The sequence below is a fragment of the Rhipicephalus microplus genome, chromosome 5 (genome assembly GCF_043290135.1).
Source record: "Rhipicephalus microplus isolate Deutch F79 chromosome 5, USDA_Rmic, whole genome shotgun sequence".
Classification (NCBI taxonomy): Eukaryota; Metazoa; Arthropoda; class Arachnida; order Ixodida; family Ixodidae; genus Rhipicephalus; species Rhipicephalus microplus.
The window spans coordinates 171,111,790-171,136,347 of record NC_134704.1 but is presented as its reverse complement, the minus strand read 5'-3'; the positions used below and the strand labels follow the sequence as shown (position 1 = coordinate 171,136,347).

At 44.3% G+C, this 24,558-nt stretch overlaps 1 protein-coding gene across 1 annotated transcript in view; it reads right to left on the bottom strand.

The window, feature by feature from the left end:
* Notum (palmitoleoyl-protein carboxylesterase notum) overlaps nucleotides 1-24,558 on the bottom strand; it is a 79,669-nt gene that overhangs the window by 21,096 nt on the left and 34,015 nt on the right. Inside the window, exons 8-11 of the mRNA XM_037424428.2 lie at nucleotides 18,943-19,043; nucleotides 16,098-16,236; nucleotides 14,804-14,851; nucleotides 8,075-8,221 (exon numbers count right to left, since the gene is read on the bottom strand). Coding sequence (XP_037280325.2) covers nucleotides 8,075-8,221; nucleotides 14,804-14,851; nucleotides 16,098-16,236; nucleotides 18,943-19,043 — 435 coding nt within the window. The remainder of the gene's footprint in view (nucleotides 1-8,074; nucleotides 8,222-14,803; nucleotides 14,852-16,097; nucleotides 16,237-18,942; nucleotides 19,044-24,558) is intronic.

Genomic DNA, 24,558 nt, shown 5'->3' with positions numbered 1-24,558 from the left:
TGCCTCCAGGTAGCCCTGTACCTGCAGTGACAACACCTGTCCACCGCTCAAGCGGAAGACTCCGAGCACTACCTCCTTAGCGTGGACCTCTTTCCGAGATGACGTCTGTTACACCCCCGAACGCTATGTAAGGCGCTTCAGCCTCCAACGCACAGGAAAGCGCTGCAGCCACGCATCATACGCTGTGGAAGCCACGTGTGCCGAAGGTGTTCCACGGTTCCATCTGGGAGGATGTTGAAGACTGGCTTGCCCAGTTCGAATGGGTTTCGAATTACAATTGGTTGGACCGACTTCGACAAAATGAGGAACGTGTATTTCAGCTTGGAGGACGGCGCTTGTACTTGGTACGAAAACCGTGAGCCTTTTCCCTCGTGGAGCGTCTTTCATCGATACCTGTTGGCAAGTTGGGTCAATCCCGATCGCCACGAACGAGCTGAGGAAGCGATTCAGTCGCGCCTCCAAATGCCAAATGAATGCGTCATGATGTAAGTCGAGGACATGACGAGCCTCTTTCGTCAAGCTGACCCCGATATGGCAGAAGAAAAGAAGGTCCGTCATTTAATGCGAGGAGTGAAGAAGCAGCTTTTCGCTGGCCTCGTTCGCTGTCATCCAAAGACCGTGGTGGAATTTTTGACCGAAGCAACAATCATGGAGCAAGTGCTGCAGCAGCGCTCTACTGTGTACGACCGGCAAGTGAGTGCCGCTTTGTCAATAGGTCAGATTGGAGGTGCGGCAGGCAACATCAAGATCGAGTCTCTTTGCGATCTCATTGGATCGGTGGTGCGCGACGAACTACAAAATATTCAGTGCATGTCCCAACTTGCTGCAGGGTCTATTTGCAGCCTTGTCAGAAACGAAGTACGACAGGCTCTCCAAGTGCCGCCTCCTAGCTATGTCCCGCATGTCCCAGCGGAGCCACATCGTACATCATACACAGAAGCTGTAAGCCGATATATTCCTGCTTCACCGCGCTTCGTTAATCCTATGCATCAGGATGCACTTCCTTCGCTGCAGCCAATTCTGCACTTAGAAAATTGACAGCCGCTTCCCAGAAAATCCGACGTATGGCGCACACTGGACAGACGGCCACTGTGTTACCACTGTGGTGAAGCTGGACATGTGTACCGGGAATGTCCCTATCGTCGCCTCGGACTACAGGGTTTTGCCGTCGACGTACCACGGCCGAGATTTCGCGAAAGACCGAGAGCTATTGAAGATTACCTCTCACAGCAGCGCATGCCACTGTGGCGGCAGTCGCAGTCCCCATCCCCAAGGCGATCTTCTAGAAATTTTCGGAGCCTCCCAGGAACGGCGCCGGGGCGCTCGCCAAGCCCTAGGCGGGAAAATTCACGACAGCGACCTTCGGGAGCGAGGCCGCTGACACTCGACGCAAGCAAGGCCTCCCACCGACTCAAGCACAGACTTGGAGCGATTTCCCGACGACAGCGACGAAAGCCAGAAGCAGATTTTCTATGGATATACATGTGGTAGTCGATGGTCACCACGACGTTAGTGCATTATTGGACACAGGTGCAGACTACTCGATCATAAGCGGGAAACTAGCAGCGCGCATAAAGAAAATTGTAATGCCTTGGTACGAAGCACAAATTCGTACTGCCGGCGGGCATGTAGTCACCCCAATCGGCATGTGCACTATCAGAGTGAGCATTCGGGGACATACGTTTCTCGCCAACTGCCTCGTACTTCGTGACTGTTCCCGAGACCTAATCCTCGGAGTCGACTTTTTGCGGGAGCATGGCCCTATTATCGATCTTCAAGAGCATACGGTGACGTTTTCGACAGCTGGATCCTCCGACAAACCTTACCACATCCGTGACAGCACGCTCCGCGTTTCTGCCGACAGCATTACGTTGCCTCCGCGCTCAAGCGTCCTAGTTGATGAGGTGTCTGACAAGTTACGGGATGGTGAGGTTGTCGCCGAAGGCAACTTGACGCTTTTGTTCGCACTAGGTGTCTGCCCTGCACGCAGCCTCGTCTCGCTTTACGACAGACACTCTGCCCTACTTGTGACTAATTTCAGTAACGGGTATCGGCACCAGTTTCGTGACACCGCCATCGCTTTCGCTAACCCTATCGCAGAGGTCTCTGAATGCTTCGCATCTACATCAGCCAACGACGGGCTTCGACCGCCACCAAGTGACGTGACTTCACTACTTTGAAATGTTGATGTCAACTCGACCCTCTCGGAACAACAACAGACCGAGCTACGTGAACTGCTATATCAATTTAAAGAGTACTTCGTGTCCACCTCGAAGGTTTGTCAGACACCGATCACCAAACACCGAATAAATACATATAACGACGCCTCGCCCATAAAACAACACCCTTACCACGTTTCGGCAAAGGAACGTGACATTATAAAGGCTCAAGTTAAAGAGATGTTGCAAGATGACATTATCCAACTTTCGAAAAGTGCCTGGTCCTCTCCGGTCGTGCTCGTAAAAAAAAAAGATGGATCACTGCGCTTCTGCGTGGACGACAGGAAGCTTAACAGCGTGACTAAAAGAGACGTCTATCCGCTGCCTCGCATCGACGATTCCCTCGACAGACTGCGGCGAGCCAAGTATTTTCATCGATAGACTTGAAAAGTGGCCACTGGCAGATCAAAGTTGATGAACTAGATCCTGAAAAAAACCGCCTTCGTTGCACCGGATGGCCTGCATGAATTCAAAGTGCTTTCCTTCGGCCTCTGTTCTGCGCTTGCGACATTCCTGAGAATGATGGACACTGTTCTTACTGGTCTAAAGTGGCACACGCGCTTAGTTTACCTCGATGATGTTGTCGTGTTTTCTGCCACCTCTGAGGAGCACCTGAAGCGTCTGCAGAATGTGCTGGAAGCACTCCGCTCTGCTAACCTGACACTGAAGCCAGAAAATTGCCATTTCGGTTACAAGAAACGTAAATTTCTCGGCCATGTTGTCAGTGCGGATGGTATTCGACCAGACCCTGACAAAAGTACTGCCGTGGCCTTGTTTCCTGTTCCACGTGATAAGAAGGCAGTGCGTTGCTTTTTAGGGCTCTGCGCGTACTATCGCCACTTTATAGCCAATTTTTTTTAGGATTGCTGAACCGCTCGCTCGACTCACTCGTGAAGATGTTTCATTCGTCTGGGAGGAAAAACAGGACGCAGCTTTCTCTGAACTACGGGAGCATTTGCAGGCACCACTAGTCCTCACTCGTTTTGACCAAGACGCTGATACTGAAATTCATACTGACGCCAGCAACGTGTGGGTCTTGGTGCTGTCCTCGTACAACAAGAGGGCACAGAGCGAGTGATAGCGGACGCTAGCCGCACTCTTTCCCGCACCGAGGTCAACTACTTCACGTCAGAGAAAGAGTGCCTCGCTGTTGTATGGGCCACGATGAAATTTAGGCCTTACCTTTACGGAGGCGACTTCAAGGTAGTGACCGACCATCATTCGTTGTGCCAGTTAGCCAACCTACGGGACCCGTGTGGGCCACTGGCACAATAGAGTCTTCGTTAGCAGGAATACGATTTCACGATCGCTTACAAATCGGGCCGCAAGCACGAAGGTGCTGATCCATTATCCCGTGCACCTGTCAAAGTTTGTGGCCACGACATTGAGGAAGACGATGGTTTCCTTGGGGCCCTTACTACAACAGATCTGATTACGCAACAGTGTGCGGACGATGAAATTCGCGCCGTTATCAAAAACCTTGAAGGACGCAACTCGTCCATACCTCTATGTACTTCTCGAAGTCTGTGGTCGTTCTGTCGGCGAGATGGGGTCCTCTATAAGAAAAACTCCAACAGCAATGAGAGAACCTATCTTCAAGTCGTGCCAACTGACATGCGTGACGACATTCTTTTTGCCTGCCACGATGAGCCCACATCTGTCCACTTAGGTTCCTCTCGAACTCTCGCTCGGGTGCGCCAAGCATACTACTGGCCTAAGCTTTCTGCATCAGTTAAGCGATACGTGAAAAGCTGCTGGGAATGTCAATGCCGCAAATCCCCGCCACTAAACCCCGCGGGGCTTCTTCAACCAATAGAACCACCCAGAGTGCCATTTGATCAAATAGGAATAGATTTACTGGGGCCCTTTCCGCTATCATCTGCCAGCAACAAATGGATCGTAGTAGCCACCAACTATTTGACAAAGTACGCCGAAACAAAGGCACTACAACGCGCTACTGCTTCCGACGTCGCCCAATTCTTTATGGACCAGATCCTTCTTCGACATGGCGCCCCGTCGTGCATAATCACAGACAGAAGAACAGCATTCACGGCCCAGCTCATTCATGACGTATTCAAGTTCAGCTACACGAGCCATCGCAAGACCACGGCATATCATCCACAGAGCAACGGCTTGACAGAGCGACTCAACAAGACCATCGCTGACACGTTAGCTATGTACATAGATGTCCAGCATAAAACCTGGGACCGGGTGCTAACGTACGTCACATTTGCGTACAATACTGCCGTCCAGGAAACTACGCGATTCATGCCTTTCCGTCTTGTCTATGAACGGGAGGTCCAGACCATGCTGGATGCGATGCTTCTACACAATTGCGGTGCTTTGATTACTCCTGATGCTGTGCAGCTTACTCAGTACGCCGAAGAAGCACGCCAGTTAGCACGCCTGCACATTACGCACCAGCAGAGTACAGACGCATGCCGCTACAACGCTCGCCACCGACAAGTTGAATACCATCCAGGCGATGAAGTTTGGGTGTGGACTCCAGTCCGATGCCAGGGATTGTCAGAAAAACTGCTCAGTCGCTACTTCAAACCATACAAAGTCTTGCGACGTGTGAGCGATGTCAACTACGAGGTGGTCCCTGACGGTGCCTTCTCGCCACGACGGCGAAAGCACTCCTAAGAGATTGTACACGTGGTGGGCCTGAAGCCGTACTTCACGCGGTAGTGCGACTGCGCATGAACCATATTGCTGTTTTTGTGTATGCGCGTATTTTCTGTTGGTTCGCGCTGACTTTGCCTTTGTACTGTTCGAGCATCGAAGTGATGTCTTTTTTTTTTCTCAGAGGGGGAATAATGGCACTTGGCCACTAGTTACGGTGAGCGCTGCCCGCGAGAATGGAAGATGATGTTCTGGAGCACCGCGTGCTCTGGCTAGTTGTTTAATATTGAAGCAGCCATCTTGCCAGTTTTCGGTGCGTCCCCCCTTCGGCTCAGTTCTTCCTAGTTGAAGACCTTTTCTAGCACGTGACAATATCAAGTAAGTGACAGCATAACACGGGTGAAAGCTTGCGCTCTTTGCTGCCTCTGGTGAGCCGAAAAGTAGTCGAAACCAGGAGCCCATCGGGCATAATTTAAAGGAAGAATTGATAAACAACAGCACCTGTTATTTGATTACAGTCGCCTTGTTTTTTGTTGGTTAGACATCAGCGATTTAAGTTTCGCAGTTTTCTTGCAGAGAAAAATTTTTAGTCGAAGCTATGAGCCATACAGTGCGTGTAACAGTGATGTGAGTGAATTTATATCTTATCGAGCATTACCAAAATTACCTTCTGAATTACCCACAGCTGGCCAATATTCTGATGAATGGTTTTTGCACGCGCACCTATGACCTTTAATTCGGGCGTTCTGAATCAAAAGGAGGTGCGAAATGAGGTCGCAATTTTTTTTTGTTTGATTCTTTTTTAAGTTTTACATAGTGTTAGTGTAGAGTATTTTTTATGCAGTTGTGTTACAGTGAAGGGCGTAGAAAAATTTCTCACTGACTGCCTTGTTGTCAAAAGCTCTACAGTTAGATTCCAAATATAATTACGTTTAAAAAGAGTTACTGGACACTTGTCCAGATTAGTGTACACAATGTTTCTTTGGGCTTAGGCCATTGAGATACCGGCAGTACTGCTTTGTAAAATCTGAGGTCTGGCGAGGTGAGTGGGGGGCACGTGGCGTTCGTCGCATTGTGTGTGGCGGACAAAGATTGTTTCTTGGGACTTGTCACTCACTGTCACAGAAGCCGTGCATGGAGGTCAGCCCTTAGAGAAGTGTTCCAGCTTGACAAGGCTTCTAAAGAGGCCACGGGCCTTGCCAAAAAGTCGCGGACATCAATCCCGCCGAGCTGCATGGAAGAACTCAGCCTCCCACCGTATCATCTGACGGCTGGAGTGCTGTTGTGCCTCCCACAAATGCCGTGAAGTCATTGTCGATACAGATAATCATGAAAGTTTTCACCTTGCCGGCTCCTACTCACAAGAATTGTCATTATCCAAGCCCTCTTCTGCAGCCGAAAGCAACCATCCAGAGCAGGGCACATGGGACCACCAACAATGACCCACCGGCGGTGTCGACTTGCTGTTGCCGTGCATATGTCAGCTGTGTGCCCTTTCTTGTCCTAGTGGAAAAATCGGCGTGACCAGCGGAAGTGCCTCAGCCAGGCACCTCCACTGTTTCTCCTGATTATCCCACTACGTCTTTCCTTCTGTCGGCTGCCATCTTGATTTTGGACTCTCTAGCCCCAGTGCATCGTCAACAAGATGTCTTCACCGCAAACGTGTTCATCCTGGCACATCTTCAAACAAGCCATCATGGTCCGGCCATTGACCTTTAAAGGCACTGGCATGCTCATCTTTATGCTCCGGCCAGTCCTGAAGGATTGGTGAACTGCTGGCACCAACGTGGGAAAGAGATTGTGGAGGTGGTCCCCAAGCTCACAAATTAAGCCCGAGCACCCAAGAGCGCCGTAGCAGGTAAGAGCTGTTCTTGTCTGGTCATTTCAATCGCGCAATTTAAGTGCTATGAAATACTCTATACAAATTAGTTTTTTTCTCTCTTTAACTGGTCGGGATGAATGCTCTGGGCCGGACGCCTAGTCGAGGTGTCGCTGGCTACACTACCCAAATAACAGCGGTGGTTTTCAGCATGGGGAATCACGACACCAAAGCCACAATTAACGTTGGAAAAAGTGATTGGATGCAGTGACCCGAAAGCCGCCACATTCATTGAAAGTGACTCGCGAAGTTGCTGACTTCACCGTCAAAATAACAGCATGCGCATCTTGATTTTGTGTCTAACAAATCAGAAATTCCTTGAGATATATCAATGTGTAATAAAACGATACATTTTTACTCATTTCGTTAATAGTGTGAAAATGTTGGAATTGGCCAACTGGAATATTATTGTTGCGCACGTCACTGATTATACAGATGTAATGTCTAAAAAAGAAACAAAAACGAATAATTTCCATAAGTTTACTTCTAAGCTGCCGAAATTCAGCACTATTAGTTTCCTAGCCATTAATCTCTGTGACAAATTATGCCACGATGGTGTTACACAAAAAAGTCACAGCATATCCACGAAGTGAATGATGATGGGTGGGGCGAAGAGGCCATCTGTCTGTCCATCCATCCATCCGTCTGTCTCTGTCTGTCTGTTTGTTCGTCTTTCATCCATTTACCCATCCATCCATCTGTGCCTCCGCCCATGCTTCCATCTATACGTCCAACATCCGCCCGTCCATCTGTCTGTCGGTTGATATGTTTTTCTGTCTGTTTGTCTATCTGATGTCTGTCCGTGTTTATCTATCTGATACTGCCAGTTACACCTCACGCAAAACAAGCTTAGACTAAGAGAAGCTTGGCCCCTGAAAGTCAAACACGAGGCTCATTGTGGTCGCGTATACTTTGCTAGAAGCCTAGAGTTGACATTTATTGCACACTGAAATTTCACCAACTTCGTCCTAATGTATCCATAAGCTCACTTATTTTGAAATATCTGTCATAGTGGTTTAGTCGCTATGGTGCTTCCCTGATCACCTGCAAGTCCCAGGTACAATTTTGGCTGCAGCGGCCGCATTTTAGATGGAGGTGAAAATGAGTGAATCTGGTGCACTTAGATTTGGGTGCTTGTTAAAGATACCCAGGAGGTCAATGTACCGGAACCTCCCACTATGGCATTTCTCATAATCATATTGGAGTTTTGAAATGTTTAACCCTAATGAAAAATTTTATTAATACTCATGCTTAGATATACCAAATGCAAGATTAGATTTCAGGTCGACGTCACAGTACTTGTCTTTGCGAATGAAAAATACTTGCATCGAAGAGTAATGCACTCACTCACCTCGTCTCATTTTTCTTAGCCGGGAGTTGGTCGAAGAGGTCATGGTTCGAGTGGTGCTCGTGGTGATTATGTTCGTGTTTCTGGAGTTCCCAGCAGCGTAGGGCCTGAGGCAAAGAAATTCCGCAGATTTCTATCGCCTGCCAGTTCCTGAAAAAATTAGTATTTAAGAAAACAGAAGAACTAGTGAGTGCCTCCTGAAAAAAAAAAAGAACATTTTAGATTGCCATTTTCAGTGTCTATATAGAATGCATGCTTCGGCAAGTTTCCGAGGGTCTTGTTCTCAAAAAGCAGTAAAAAAATCTTGCAGTGTGATAAATTTTTTTTACCAGTGCTTCATTTGACGAGGTTCAATTTTTGTAGTGCCGAAGCCTTCTAAAATGTTTTGCCATATCAACGTTTTGAGCGCACATGTTTAATTTGCTTTTACAGTGGTCACATTTAGAAGGTGTTGAATTAGGCTCTGGAAACTGAGCGCCAGTTTCAGTTTTAAAGAACATGCACGCTCGTAGAGTTGCCGGGCATCCTAACATCTGGTTGTATGGAGTAATGTTGATGGGGATGTTCGCATTTGTTGGTTTTCACAACATTTGACAAATATAGGAATGTGACACCACTGTGAAGAACTTTTTTTTGCTTATACGTCTTTTCCTATTTTTTTTATTTTGTGAACTTTCTATCAGGTGAAGCACAAGTGGTCGACTTGAATTCATAACGCTTGCCTGCACTCCTACTTGCCACTCGCTCAGTGATATTACAAGTTATTTCGCTCGGTTGGCATGCCAACTATGAGAAAGATAAAAAGAAACTGTGTTAGGTATAAAACAAAAGCCACAGAAACCTACCCCGAGCAAGTCACTCATGCATTTTACATGAGTGACTAAATCGGGCAACATATGTTTTTTGTGGCTCTGGGGTGTGTTGACCCGCGGAACGGCAGTTCTATGAAGCTTTTTCACATTTGCTCAAGGCGAAGGATGAGCACATGTACTTGTACCCATTGTTCAAGCAGGTATTGATTTTGCACGAGTACATGAGTAAACCCATTTCTCAGAGCCTAACTGGACTGACATAAGTGCACTAGCACTAGACTCATTGGTCAAGACGTCAGCGAAGATGCTGTAGGCAAAATGCATTTAATAGAAGGCTTCGATTCGTGTTGGCTCAGCCACATAATTCTTGCTTTTTTTTCTTTACTTTTGTGATGTAGTTCAAATGACGTGAAATAAATATAGGCTATTCCCTGTTCATGAAATTCATGTACCCATGGTTTGAAATATTGTGAGTTTTTTCTGCTAGTACTGTCAGTCAAATGCATCTGGTAAACTAATTGCTTCTAAAAATCATTACAGGCAGTGTTTCTGGAGCCAACGTTTTGAGAAGTGGTCTTTTCTTCGTCAAGCCAATGCTTCTGCACAGATGATAGACTTGTCAACTTGCTGAAACACTGCTTCCAGCGACGTTCTTTGTTGAAAAAATTGTGATCGCTTCAAGCCTCTCTGAGCCTCTGACCTTCAGTCTCGTTTGCTACTAATGTTCTGTAAGATGACTGCGTGTGCCGTCATAACAAGCGTGATTGAGTAACTACGATGTGTCTTACTTGTGATTTCTGATAATATTTGCATTATTTCAGATATTCGGGGTTCAATGTTTGCTGACTATGCTCATATGTCAGTTGTAAATAAAAGCAGCTCTTGTAGACTGTACTTTCATACTACATGCATGTCCTTGTTTTTTTTATACAAAACTGCCATAAAAGATAATCTTATTTTTGTCGATCGAGTTTCGTCTTACCGAGAAATCGTTGAGCCTAACTTTCACCGCTTCAGAAGCCATGATCAAACTAAAAAGAAGTAGGTAAGAATGTTTTACGAATGACCGCATCACCCAAGCTGCCAGCAGACCTGAAAGAAGGCAGAAACACATTTCGCTGGCATGCGAAGAAGAAAAAGAGAGTCTCCACGCCAATTCTACTCCTCTCGGTTTTTTTTTGTGCCTTCTCTCTATTGGGTGGCCACATCGGTGACGTCATGGAAGAAGTTTTGTGTTCGTTATTTATTTCTTGTTGGATGCCCGACAGCCACGAGTGGTAAAAGCAGTCCTGCCACTGCATATCAATATGCGAGCGCTTACATGCGAGGTACAGTGAGCTTCCGCCCCCTGGTTGAATTACAGAAACACCAATGTAAAGAGAGCTAAGTGCTTTTTATAAAATACCATGTAGTCCAATTTATAATTGAGTCCTTCGCTACAGCGCGTCTCTCAAACATGTCACGGTTATCCAGAATGCAGAATCTACATTATTTCCAACCCACTTGTCCGAGGTACCCCAGAAAAAACTGTGAAAACAGCTTCAGAGGACCTAAGGGACCACAGAAGGCAGCACATGCAGAGGTCTTCACACAGGTGTACACTCTGTAAACGAATGCATACAGAATGTAGAACAAAAATGTTACTATTACATGCGCACACATTCAGAGGTTGCTTTACTGGGAAATTGGAGAGCGGGGTGGGGGTGGGGGGCAAATTGTCTCACTGCATCAACCTCCCCTTCGTCATGCCAAAAAAGAAAAAAGGACCAAAGATCAGCTAGCAGCCACACGGTTGAAAGCAGAAAATGAAACTATGTTGTGATACTTGGGCTGGCTGCGCTGGCATTGGGGTACTTGCACTGCTACTTGCGCTGGTACTAGTGCTGGCATTGAGTTCTGGCTTTTCTGTGGTAATGTCGGGAAGTAAATATTTGAAACAACACCTGGTGTTCTCGGTCTGCATTACGGTAAAAAAATATGTGTCGCGATAACCATAAAGATTAAGAAATTAAGTAAAATGTCCAACTGAGCAAAGTCACGGTGCACTATTGACGCCTTCTTTCAAATGGTTAACCTCCTTGGTCCCTAGGTACCCGATTTGGTACCGTTGTTTTAAAGGCCACATATCATCACAATTTAATATTCACATGTCCAAGTTTGTCTTGGCACAATAAGGATGAGTTACTTTCATGAAGCACTGAGTAGTGGTTCCGTGTGTATAGTCACATTTGCAAAACGAGTGAATGAAAATGACTCAGTACTGCATGAGGGCTCGGCTGCATCCTCGTGTTAAGTGAAATCTTTATTTCTTAATTGTAGCATTGACGACAACTTTTATAGTACATTCGTTTAACTTCGGACGTCCTGTAGATCACATTGAAAGACATTTTGGCCTGCTACGATTGTTGCACCTAATCTTACAGACTTCAAAAATCAGGAGTATGCGAATGGGTAGCATAGCATTTTGAGACAACCGTTAAATTTTTCAGATCCATAATTTTTCTGAGTTTGTTTTCTATAGACAGTGAACGGAATAATGCAGTTTCGCAAAATCTTTTTTTTCCATTTGTACATTCTTGCGACTGAAATTGTTAAATAAGCCCTGACATCCCCCTTGTGCGCACATGTATGATTGCATCCTACTTTTGTGTTTCGTTTTGCTAATATTCTTGTATCCTACACCCATGTTGCTGACGTTAGCATTGTTGGCGTTAGGGTATACAACAGCACAGCGAATCATTGGTTCCTTTGCTTACTTACCGCTACCATCTATGGGCAACGAGTTTTAGAGACGACCTGATGGTGCGTTGGTGGCTGCTCTCTGAATGATAGTTATTACTGGCCTTACCGACTTCTTTCAATGGTTACGACCGACTAATTCTATTCATCTTCAGTGCAAAAACCTCAAGACCCGAAGTGACCGAGAAAAAAGAGTCATATGACCGCTCAAATAAACAGAGTAATTTCTCCACCTACTTAGCTGATAGACAAAGTAAGCTCTACATCGTAAACAGTAACACTTACATTTCAATGAATGGAGTGGGGACATTTCAATGCGAATTCGGCACTGTGATACTGTGGGTGTCCCTGACTGCACATTTCAGTGTGATTTTATCTCAATCGTGCCATGACAAGCATACCCTCATTGGTGCGAGAGGAAGATTGCAGAACTCTCACAAAACACTATTGTCGGTGACAAGCTAAAAATAAAAGGTAAAGTGCACCACTGTACATTTGTATGTCAACTATGCATGACCAACTGCGGCCGCTCATTACTATGACGTAAGAGTCACGATGAGCCAATGACAAATTCATCATGGCGCCGTTCGCGACGAGAGGTGATGGGCCACTGAACCGACACTATCGGGCGTCCATTCGGTTATCAGGGGTGTTTTCTTTGTCAAGAAGAAGCTATTTCATCCACTCGCCCTCAGCATCATCGTCGTCGGCCATCATTTCATGATGGCGTTTATGATTTTGCAGCGTTTCAAGTGCACCGAAGCGGCAGAGCTTCACCGCGTTCCATCGGTTCTGCAGCGTGAAGCAGCAACACGGTGTCTATGCTGTGCGTCGCTAGGATGACCACTCCCGACGATTATCGTCGTGGTCATTCAGGCGCAGTAAGCTGAAAGTGAATTCTGAATGTACGCGTATGTGTTCTGTGGAATGTGCGCATCTGTAATTTACCGCCCGCAAAAGGTGTGGCATCAGCGCTACCGCATGTGCGTGCATGAGTGTGTTACTTGGGTGTCACAACGTGAGAATCTTGGTGATCGTTTGCAATATGTGCTGTGTTGTGCACCAACATGAGTGTTGGAATTCTGGGCGAGGTGTGAGAAAAAAACAACCAACAGGACCTGACAGCATCAAACAGTAAAGTAAACAAACCAGGGGGGAAAGATGTTCACTGGTGTGTGCATTAAAAATCGAATTGCAGTCATTGTGGGTGTGTGTAATTATTTTGACGCAGGCCAATTGGCACAGCTGTGTCATTTTGACGCAGTTTATTGCCACTGGCTGATAATTACGTGCCATATTGAAATGTCGATTGCGTAAGCGCTTGTCTCATGCTCTAAGTACGAACACCTTGCATGAAAAATGCCATGCAAAGTTCTTCAAACAGGAAAATGACGCGAGCTATGTAATATCGCTGCATTGGTCGTTATGGATGCAGTGATCACGATCAAGCACTGATCGTCACTGTAACGACGCTGCTAAAACTATTGTTCAGTGAAAAAAAAGAGAAACATTTCGTTTTTAGGACACTGTATCATCCTTGACCATATTATATTAGGAAGTCTTACTTTTTGTATTTTTTTATTTTGCCTGTATTGCGTGCATGTATTACGCATAGAGATAGCTGGTTTATATTAAATTACAGTACCATGAAAGAAAAGACGGATGCATTGCTCTCTCCTGTGAAAGCAAAGTCTGCCACAATATTCCTTCACAGTCCCCGAAGAGCAAAAACCCCCACTTCCTGCATCGACACACCTTGGCACAGACACATTTATTGAAGGTAGTGGCCCATGTTGCAGTAAAACTGGGCCCTGATTTGAAAAAGCAGAGAAACAAGGGCTGACAGGGTGATGGCAACAATATAGAGTGCAATTTGTCAAAGAAAAAAAAAACACCTAGAGCTTTTAGTCGCCGCCACTTTAGCCGCGTACATCGCCTTGGCCATTAACATAACGACAATGTATGCAAAGATTCCCACTGTTAAGCACAATGTCTGCTACATACTTTCATCCTAATGAAACAGACGTCGAATGAAACATTGGTGTTTACCTGGAACACGACGAAAAGCACGAGGACACGACACCCACATTCAATATTTAAGGCAGCACAAAAATCAAAATTCATGAAGTCAATCTGAAATCGCTTGACCATTCTTCGCTTTGAGTAATAGTTGCCATTGTTAGAGAAGGCAGTGAAGGAACCTGGCAGCGAAAGTTTCGTAAAAAAAATTGCAAACAACCTAATGAAATGTGATTGTTGTCCCTGTTTCATTCCGTGAAACCATGAAACAACAAATTTCTAATTTTGAACATTACAATAAATGTGGCACTCTTTCTTAGGAACAACTTTAGGTACCACGCAGAAACATCACCTTCGAAAGATGTGCGTTGCTTCTTCGTGGACTCCAAGATGAGTGCAGAGGGGAGGTGTGATTTAAACAACAGATATATTACTAAGCTAACGTGGAAGTATGCGCCTTTTCACGTTTATTTATCGAGCTTCGGATTCTGTATTTCAACACCAATTAATTATTGTAAGGTAATGATTGCATGCATGAAAATTATGGCCACTGTTTCGGAAATACTTTCTTTGTAGCGCGGAAGCATTGAAAATAAAGGTAATCAGGTCCCGTGGGTAGAGCCTATATTTATTCTTAGGCTGTCACTGTTTATAGTATTGGCAACACAATGAGCATATTTGCACCAGCAGTAAGTTTATGCATTCAAGTATACTTAGCACCAACACTTAGTTCATCATTAAAGTGTTGCATGTGAAGCATGCTGTTTCAGAAAACATGAGCTCACGCTATTCAGTTTTGGGTTGCGAAATGCTAAAACTGAGATAGAGTTCGCAGGCCTTACAGTATTATTTAGTCACGCTTAGGAATCGCACTGCTAAGCTCAAGGGCACGAATGCAATACACGGCCACGGACACCGAGTTTGGACGTGGACAAAATGCACAAAGGCACCCGTGTAACTGAAGTTAAGTCGTTTTATAAAAAAACCTTAATGTTGAAAAGTAATCTGGGGTCCCTCATTACATCATCCTTTTATATAAATTTGTGGAATTGTTATAGATAGAATGCTAATTTTTGTTATCAGCTTTTTGATATCTTTCTTTATGTCTACAATTATGCAAACGTTTATAAAAGCAGATGCCTTCTCACCAATTAAGTCTTACCTTTTTGTGAGAATTTCATGGGAAATGCAAGACGGTGCAAAAAGAGCCCTGAAAGATAAAGTAGAATAACTGAATTTGGGACCTGTTGCAAAGTATAGTAGCCTAGAATGATGAGACATGAATCGAAATGACATAAGAAATTCTAGTTTAATGTTAGAAATAGATTTTAAGGAGGACATTCAGCATAACCAGGAACTTACCACATTGAAAAATGAGACAAACACTTACACTGTCTTTATTGTGGTGTGTCAGGTTTGTGATGAATTTTTAAAAATTAATGTGCCGACTGCACCCAACCAATGAGTGAAACTTGCTGACATGAGTGAAGTACGTTATATAAAACAAAGTTAGATAGCCATTGTCTAATAGGCTCCATGAACTGGCCAGTTCAATAACGCCAATCATCATAATTTCGGTGTCCTGCAACTCTGGGTTGCAGTTACTTATTTATTTACACTAATAGTACCAAAGACATCAAAAAAGAGAGTCGTTGCAATAAACGGCAGAAAAGCAAGAAAAAAAAAAGCAGATAGAACCTTTCAGTAAGAAGGCATAGGATGTTACACTTCACGTAGACAGTTTTAGCTATATTAACAAACCCAGACAACATGTTCCCAGAGAAGTGATAAACAAAGAAAAGTTGCACTAAAGTTACACAAAAATCTAGTCCTGGATAACTACATGCACTCGTGTTGCACAAGTAAGTTAAAAATGAAAGAAACGAAGGGGAGTTCGTTTATGAAACATTACCTGAAACTGCTTTAAACAGCTGATCATCATGAATCGATATGATGCCATCAGCAAGGTGGTTACATGCAGAGAATATGATCGTATAATAAATGATTGAAAGAAGTTTTTGGGTGATGCATTTGAAGGCCAACCACGTAAAAATGCTAGATTCGAGGTGATAATAATTGCAAATGAAAAAAGAGTTCATTTAAATTTTTCATTATTGACTGGCAAACTCTCACCACTTTCTAATAATTCAAATACAGGTAAATACGATATGTGTGATTAGTTTGCAGTGAAAGATTTATGGCCATATCTGCTATACGTCTCCATATTATCGCAATCATTGTTAATTCTTTTACTGCAATACTATATTTCTTGTTTTAAGTGGAAGAAACAAGTTATGACTGTTGCAAAATTCCTCACATTTTCGCCTGAAGACAGAATCGAGTGGAATAATCAAAAAGAAATATCTCATTGGGTTGTGATTTACACAATATATCAGTTAGTGTTAAACTTGTATGAACTCGCTTACAATGTTGTAGTGTAAATGTATGCAGCTTACGTGACATTCATGAGTGTACTTCGAAGCTTGCTGCCCAGGGCGTGAATGTAGTCCCAATGGGCCTTGCTTGAAGGGGCCGCGACATTGTTGACAACCATCTGCGCTTCGTCGAACACCCACTGAAATACAAATGTTGGTGCTGCAAAAGGGATACAAAAAGAAAAAGATATAACATCTGCATTGCAAGAAAAGCTTTGTAAAACAATGGTTTAATTGTGGCTCGTACTAACCCCAGGCGTTCGTTTATTTTTTCACACTTCAGCAGCGACTGTGTTTTCGGACAGATACCACGAAGTCTCCGTCATGCATTAGGCTTATATAGTTACGCTAGTGGCCTCAATCTGCAAAGCGTATGTCTGACAGTGGTCTTTGAATTAAGGAATCTACTTAGCTATATCTAAATTCTCTGCACAAAAAAAATGCCCTCACCTGGGAATCATAAGAAAATGTGAATGCATTGCGTAGTGCCCATAAATATGTTTCAGACGTCAAAACCCAGCATTTCACAAGTAATGCTTTCTTTTTTTATTAAACCGTGCCGCCAATAGCAAAGATCATCACACGTAGCATTTTGGTACCTTGTGAAATGCAGTATGAGTTTCTACCTCTAGTAGCTAGTGTGCACGGTTAAAAGAATGCTGCACAGAGGCTCGCAGCACAAATGCTACAAAGGTGTTTCAACTCCACTGCATTGAGACGGTGACAAGTCATGATAAAATCAAGGAGGTTGGGTCTCCAGTTGCTAGGGTCGAGGATAAGCGCACGCGCTCGTGCGTGTTTCTGACAGCTGCCGAAGCTTAAGCATGACAAGGGGGTGGGGGCTCTGGTTGCTGGTTGCTAGGGGCGCACGCGCCCGCAGCTGTTGGTATGGGAAAAGGCGGTGGACGGATCCGGTTGGACGCCTGCATAGCCTGACTAAGAAATGCATTCACATTTTAAAATAAGAACCCTTCCACATTTTTTTGAAACATAGTATGTGATGTGTGGGTGCATAATGCTGCAAAAGAACAGCGTGCTTTGCTCATGCGAGAGCGAAGCGATTTTCGTATGCATTCCTTATGACTGCTACAGAATGTGCTAAGTGACTGAATCAAAAAGTCAAGTTCGGGGCAAAATCACGATCACACAGAAGAGCAACACAGTGTGGCTGTGAATTTGGCAAGAAGCTATTTAGTTCAGACAAACACAAACTAGCCCAACAATAATTTTTTTTAGTGCTAAGTGACCTTTCACAGTAGCTGAAACTGGCCCAATTTACCTATCACTCAGCAGGGCATGCCAAGTTACAGGTTGCCAGTTCACAATGTTACATACACGAGGTAAAAAAAAACAACAGGGGTTAAAGCTCTTTGCATCGACAGGGTAGAAGGAGGGAACATAGGTGTGTCACTTAATCATGGTTGTCAAAACTAAGCACTATGTGACAATAATGTTTCCACCATAATAAGTATACTAAAACAACGTGACTGATCTATATTTGTATAAATAGCTGTACCATGAAAGTTAAACTTGCCTTCATCGATCTAGTTAGAATTTATTGTCAATTGTTTCATCATACTGCAATTTGTTCCTACAGCAATAAACTGCAATGTCAGGCGAAGAAAGGCAAGCAGCTCGAAACTTGCAGTGCACATTCCAAGCAGAAAATATCCACGAAATGAGCATACGTAGAATGACCGTGGACTAACAACTCTCACAGCTTGTCATTGAAAGTGTGCAGTTTAAACAGAAAGAAAGACGAATGAAACGAATGCACAAGTATACGCAAGACGAGTCCAAACTACTGTATCGCTCCTCTACACTGTAAGTAGTTCTCACTGCAACCTATGCCTCCAGTGTTCGAGAAGCTTTGTACTAAACCATTTTCTTCAGATTACGTGCGAAACGCAAACATTACAGATTATTCAAAAACCTTCGTGGTCGCAAGCAATGGTGCTGAAACATTCACCGGCACATCTCTAAATCCTGGGGCGCTTCATCGCTCATCAGTTGATCGACGAACGACGCTCCGTTTGCCAGTATCAATGCCAGTTTCTTGCTGTAGTTTCTCTTTCCTTTTACATAGCCACATTTTCGGACAAAGAAACAGTTTATTCTCAACATCCAGTCTTCTCTCTTCATTCGCCTTATTATCCCGTGACAGTATATTGTACCCTGTCATAAAAACCCTCACGTGCTCGTTGATCACTGTATCATCAAAGTATCTTGCATGCTGTATTTGATCAATACAAGATACTTTGATGATACCCTGATGATCGAGCCCGTGACATTTAGGAGGTGTTTTGCATTGAGGAGAAAGATGATATGTGCGTGAGTGCACCTTTGTTAGCGCGCCTCATCAGAGAAGTTGGATATTTGTCAAGTGGACGAACGTTTCATCGGAGTCTTTTAAATGCATACGAAGATTTAATGAACCAAAAGAGTATGTCACTGCCCTCCTTTATCTCCTTTCATGTTGCGTGTGCTATGTACATGCTCCTATGTGTGAAATAAAACTTTACCTTTGAGCCAGCGCTTTTTTCGTCTCTTTCACCGTATCGTGTATCACACGTTTTTTTTTTTCGGTTCATTCAGTAGACGTTTACGTTTTTGCTACATACATTACACCAGAATATTAACGAATGTTCGCGTAACTGTACTTCATAGCAATCAGACTGTGTTCTGGGAATGGGATAGGGCTTTCGTATCAACGTCTGAGGAGCTTGAAGCTCGAGTTTCTTGACTGGCATTTTGAAAGACGAGATATTTGGATGCTTAGGTATACACCTTAATGACCACATTTATTGCTAGCTTATAAACCACTTAGGCTATCCTATGAGTATTGATACAGAAAATAAACACTAACCTTTCAAAGTCGGGTATATTCTGTAGCCAAAATAGCATCTCCATTGTTCATAGTCAGGGTATAGTGGCTTGCAGCGGTCTGGAACTTGACCGTTCCACAGCCTGTAATGTAAAGAGTGAAAATACCCATGTTTTTCACAGGGGGCAGACTGTGTAATTTGCTAACAGGATGCTAATATCTGAATAACTTCCTAATATCTGACTGCCTTCCCTTTCATCTCTCACTCGCTATTGCTAGAATTACTGAATTTCCATAACACACTTACAGTACTGACCAGGTGGGATATTTTTAGAAGAAAATCGGAACTATAGTCGGGTACAACATAAGAAGGCAGCGGCATTTTCCTCGAGCCTTCATCAATAGAGCCTCCACCAATACACACACACTTTAGGTGACGTTATGCACCGGACTGCACTCTAGCCGCGGACCCAGCTGACGTAGAATATGCATAACATAGCCGCGTTCGCTTCAAACTGGGAAATACAGTTGGCTGTGTGCGCCTCCTTTTGTCAGAGTGAATTTGAATTATGTATGGTGGTCTGTCATGTCGGAAATATTATTGTGAGCTTACCATAGACAATTTGTGGCATGTGTGCTTGTTCTGAGTCATGAGCGGGCAAAGGGACATTGCAGCGAACAACGGTGACGCTGCGCTTCATCTGGAAACAGAATCCCGCGGTGACATACGGATGCAAACATATATCGTGCGTATTCGTTTTGTGGTGTTTTATTTGCGCCTAAGTGAACTTGCACAGAACAGAGTTGTTCAATCATATGAGTCGGGAAACTCTCCATAGGCTCCATGTATCGAATTCCAAACACAACATTGGCCCTTTTGTGAGGAGTGAGCAGATTGTCGCACGACCTGTTGATCCCCACGCCCCCTATTAAAAGCATTATTTGTGGTTTGTGTTGCCACTGACCATGTGGCATGATCGTCAGCTAACTCAAGAAAAATTGGGTTAACTGCGTGTCCAGATTTCGGAACGCAGCTTCAGAAATCGTATAATTGAATATCTCTAGCACAGAATGCCAGGTGCCAACGTCCGCGAACTCGCGAGATTGCAGGTTCACAACCGATAACCTTACACAAGAAAAAAAAGCTTGTGCAAACACACAAAAAGCGCATACGAATCTTATGCTATGAAACCAGTGACTGCTTTACAATCACTCGCCCAGTGTTGCCAATCTTGCTCCGTAGCAGACGACGCACAGCGTTGCAGACAACACGGAGTTCTTTTAGGGGCGAAGCTACTTATAGCGGCACTTAATCGTCCCTCTTAGCCATAGTAGTAGCCGTAGTGTATAACCAGTATTACATTTTGACCTCCAAGATGGTGCCGGTGGGATATTTCTCCTGTGCGTTGTTGAACAATAAAAGATAGTGCTCAATCTACATGCCATTGGATGCTAAGAGGGAATGAGAGACAGGAGAATTTGGCTCTTAGTTAACGCGCACGCTGTGAATTTTTCATTGTTCAACATCGCACAGAAGACAAGAAAGGGTTGCTACGTTATACTCGCTGGGCGTAACGCCCTAGGTTTTAGAAAGATTAACCGAGCGTTGGGTCGCAGTGCCATGAATAGTGTGAACTAGTATATATCATAAACTCGAGGTCGTTAAAGGTGGGAAGTAGACACGAAGCGCAAGCCGTAAGAAAGTGTGCTTGTGCCTCCTCTCGTTCAGTCCTTGGAATGTCCGCTAGATGGCGGTGCTTCTAAATGAGGAACATATGATGAAAAGATGCGAGATGATGGTACTTGGAGTGTTGAATAGGTGGATGAACGAACACACAGACAGATGCATAGACGGACGCATGGATGGCTGCATGGACGAATGGATGACAGCAGAGACGAACGCACAGATGAATGTGCAGATGCACGAACAGACGCACACACGGACGGGCAGATTGATGCACGGGCGGCCACACAGACACACACATAGATGGACGAAAGCAAGAACGAATGGACGGACGGATGCTTCGCCCCACTATCCATCATTCACTCCGTGGATATGCTGTCATTTTTTTCTGTTGCTATCCGCCATGTGCTGTACCATTTCCGTCAATATAGTTTTACTAGAGCACTCGTCACGATGCACAAATCCTGTTTATACCTACAAATACGCGTTTTAGAAGCAATCGCAATTTTCGAGCGGGACTATTTCTTTAGTCGCAGAGCGAATTGGCTGCAGCGCTTTTGTCGTCTGGGTGGGGCCTCTCCTGCTTTCTTAAATTGTACCCTACTATAGTATATAAAAAGTATGTTTACATAATCACTGCAATGAAGTTGTGACTTGTATTTTTCTACATGTTGTGGGGTCTCGATGTGGGGAGCGCCACCACGCTCTTGGAGTGAACGCACACAGCAGACACGGGCGAAATGAACCAAACCAAAGTGCATTTATTCAACTATTTTTTTATTGACGATATTGCCAGTCGAATTATTACAACGTCAATCGTGATCAACACGCTAACACATAATTACATAAATTTACGCAACATACAACAGCATGACAAACACAATAACACACCTAAGGCGTCGTCATTAATGCTTGACTTACCACGAGGGCCCCTAGTGGGCAACCCACGGTGTGGCGCACCGGGGACCCACGTTAGAAGCAGGCGCTCGCGGTAACCACCACCCGTCGAAGAAGCTCCAAGGTTAATCTAAATAGGTCGCCAAAGTCGGAACGAAAAATGGTTTGAAACAAATCACGACAGAGATCAACAACCGCATGACGATTGAAGCACGTCTAGGTTAAGGGGGGGGGGGAAGCAAATAGTGAGAACAAAAAATTAATTGACGGTTATTTTTCAATAGGTTTCAATTTCATTTGCCGCAAATTTAGTTGTTTATTTTAATAGAGCTTTGGTCTTTGATATGGAGTTGAACGCCTTTTTTTGTTTCAGAAACAGGGGGCACATGCAGGCAGTCTGGTAACATGGGCCAACGGATTTGGGGGCGTATCCAGGCAATATTCTATCCGAGCTTGTGTTTAGTTTGACGTGTTCTCTAGTTCGGCGCATTACTAGGTCAAGGAGTCACCGCTCAGTTTTACGTGGTGGTTTCATGCGTACCTTCAGAAGTTTACTTATATTTCACATGCCTTTCATAGTTCAAATAGCTCACAGACTCTGTAAATAGTCGCTAATGTGACTGCCGACTGCTTTCGCTGGCGCACGACCGGCATGCCCTCGCCTTTAGTGAGTGTGAACACATCAGGCCAGTACCTCCTCTATTTTATTAGTGCCCGGACGAAGGAGTGGATCAGTGCGAAGCTGGTCAGGCTAAGCAACGAGACTCTACACTCTACGGCTGCCAAACCTATATTTTCAAAGATGTTGTCTCGCTGCAGTAGTTTTCAACAATTGGGAAACGTGAGTTTTCGAAATTTAATGCTAGGGTGTTCATGAAGAGTTGTCTCACAATTGCCGCTGCGAAGTTTCTTGTGCATACTGAAAGTACGTCATTTGGCTATTAAAACAACTTTGCTTCCTCAATTTTTGTTATTTTTTCTTTCTCGCTCGCATGCAATTAGCGAGACACAATTAAGCTGCTATAATATCACGTAATAATAAAGCCATGTAGCAGGTCAGCAATAAGAAAAAATTCAATTTTGTGCCATGTATGGCATATGGGCGATGTCGCTATTACTTCCAATTGTGACATCATATTTTATTTCCTATTTTGGGCGGCTTGTTGACCCCTCCTTAGGTAGATGGCGACAGTGGCAACGAGCCGCCACTACTGGATCTATGGGCTTCAATGGAAGTTACGCTACCAGTTTACATATACCTTAGAAGCTCGCTGAATTCTCTCATGCCCCATGAAGCCTTGCCGCCAGGGGTCAACACCAGCACTACGAATCTAACCATGATGATGATAGTGGCGATCAACACTCGCGAACACAACGCCACCTACCACTCAACAGTTGTGACCCCGAAATAGGTCTTCTGCGCGAGGCATGTGCGCTACGAGGCGCAAACAACTCTACAAAGGGTGTCAGCAGCTCCACGATGCCTTCGTATAAATACAGCCAATTCAGGCGGACAACACACTTCCTCATTTATAACTTGGAGAGAGTTTAAAAACAGAAACAGTGTTTCTCTATCATATTCTAGAAAAAAAACTCAGCAGATCCCACGTACCTTTGAAATTAATGTAATGCCAAGCATACTGATGGAAGTGCAATTACTTATCTAATTGCTAGTAATTGTCGATAATGTCTTTAATTTAGGCGCGAAGCTCGTTATGGTCTACGGCGATCCCGCGTCATTCTGGCAGCATAGCCAGCTCAGCATATCCGCAGGGAGACAGACGACAGACAGACAGAGAGATGACTGTTTCGCTCCACCCATCATCATTCACTCCGTAAATATGCTGTGTTTTTTTTTTTATTGAGAAAGACGTTATGAAGTGGTGCTAAATATATGCACTAGTCCACTCAAACACTTACGTTAAACACCCGCATATGTTTTATATTAGCAGTGGTCTATAGTTGCATTATGATGCCAACAAAAATGTCGATATTAGCAACAGCTAGCAGAAGCGGTTAGCTGATATAAAGTGCTGGTGTTGGCACTTTATATCAGCTATACTACATAAAATGCTACTCAAATCAACTTCAGCGGATGATGCTGAACTACTATTGACAATGACCCGACATGATGGCTGTGTTAAGGTAGTACATATGTGATGTTCCGAAAAAACTATATAACCAGTACTGCAACCACAATGATGTTACACGGATGTTATGGTCTACTTGAAAAGTATATCCGAGCCCTGACATGGCCCTATGGTGGAACACTTCATTGCCATGCATAATGCTTGGGTTTGATTCCTGCTGGGACACTGACATTCATTGTTTGCATTTGACCAGTCAAAGCTGCCTGCGGGAGCTTTTTCTTAACGCTCTAGCATTAAAGTTACCCATGTGTGTTCTCATCGTTTCTGGGTAGATATGAAATGTCCTTCACCTGTGGCACATATTCGCATACAAGCAGCACATAAGTGCCCTCGGGTATGTGCCACTGTTCTCGGAATGTCTTCGGCAACGTACGCGATGAGGTTCTGACATTATTCATGTCATGACCACCGCGTCACATTTATGGGAGCATCTAACACTCCAATACAATTTTCGTGTACTCGATCATGAGAGCACCAAGATGTAGGTGGCTCGATAGATAGACAGATAGATAGATAGATACGCAGATAGACACACAACGCGCTTACAGTATGGAAACAGATACTTTGCATTTAAAATGCTCCATCATAAACATTTTTTGAACAGCATCGTGCACCCGTTAAGTAGCCGGTACATTGAAACCCTTAACACTGCGTGGAGCGAAAAAAGGGCAAAAATACGCATGTGAAGGAAAACTCCTTGCCAAACTATAATACGAGATGGCCTAGTTCTTTTTTAACAGAACAACTTAGCAAAATAGCTTATGAATTCCGTAACTTAAACAGCACTACATCATCAGCACTTTTGACGTTATTACGTGGAATGTCATCTGTTTTTAGATTTCTGCAGCAGCAAGCCTACTGTGCAGGGTCCCTGCATTCCCAATTCCTGCAGTGCGATATTTTCGCCAAATGAAAATTCCTTTTCCT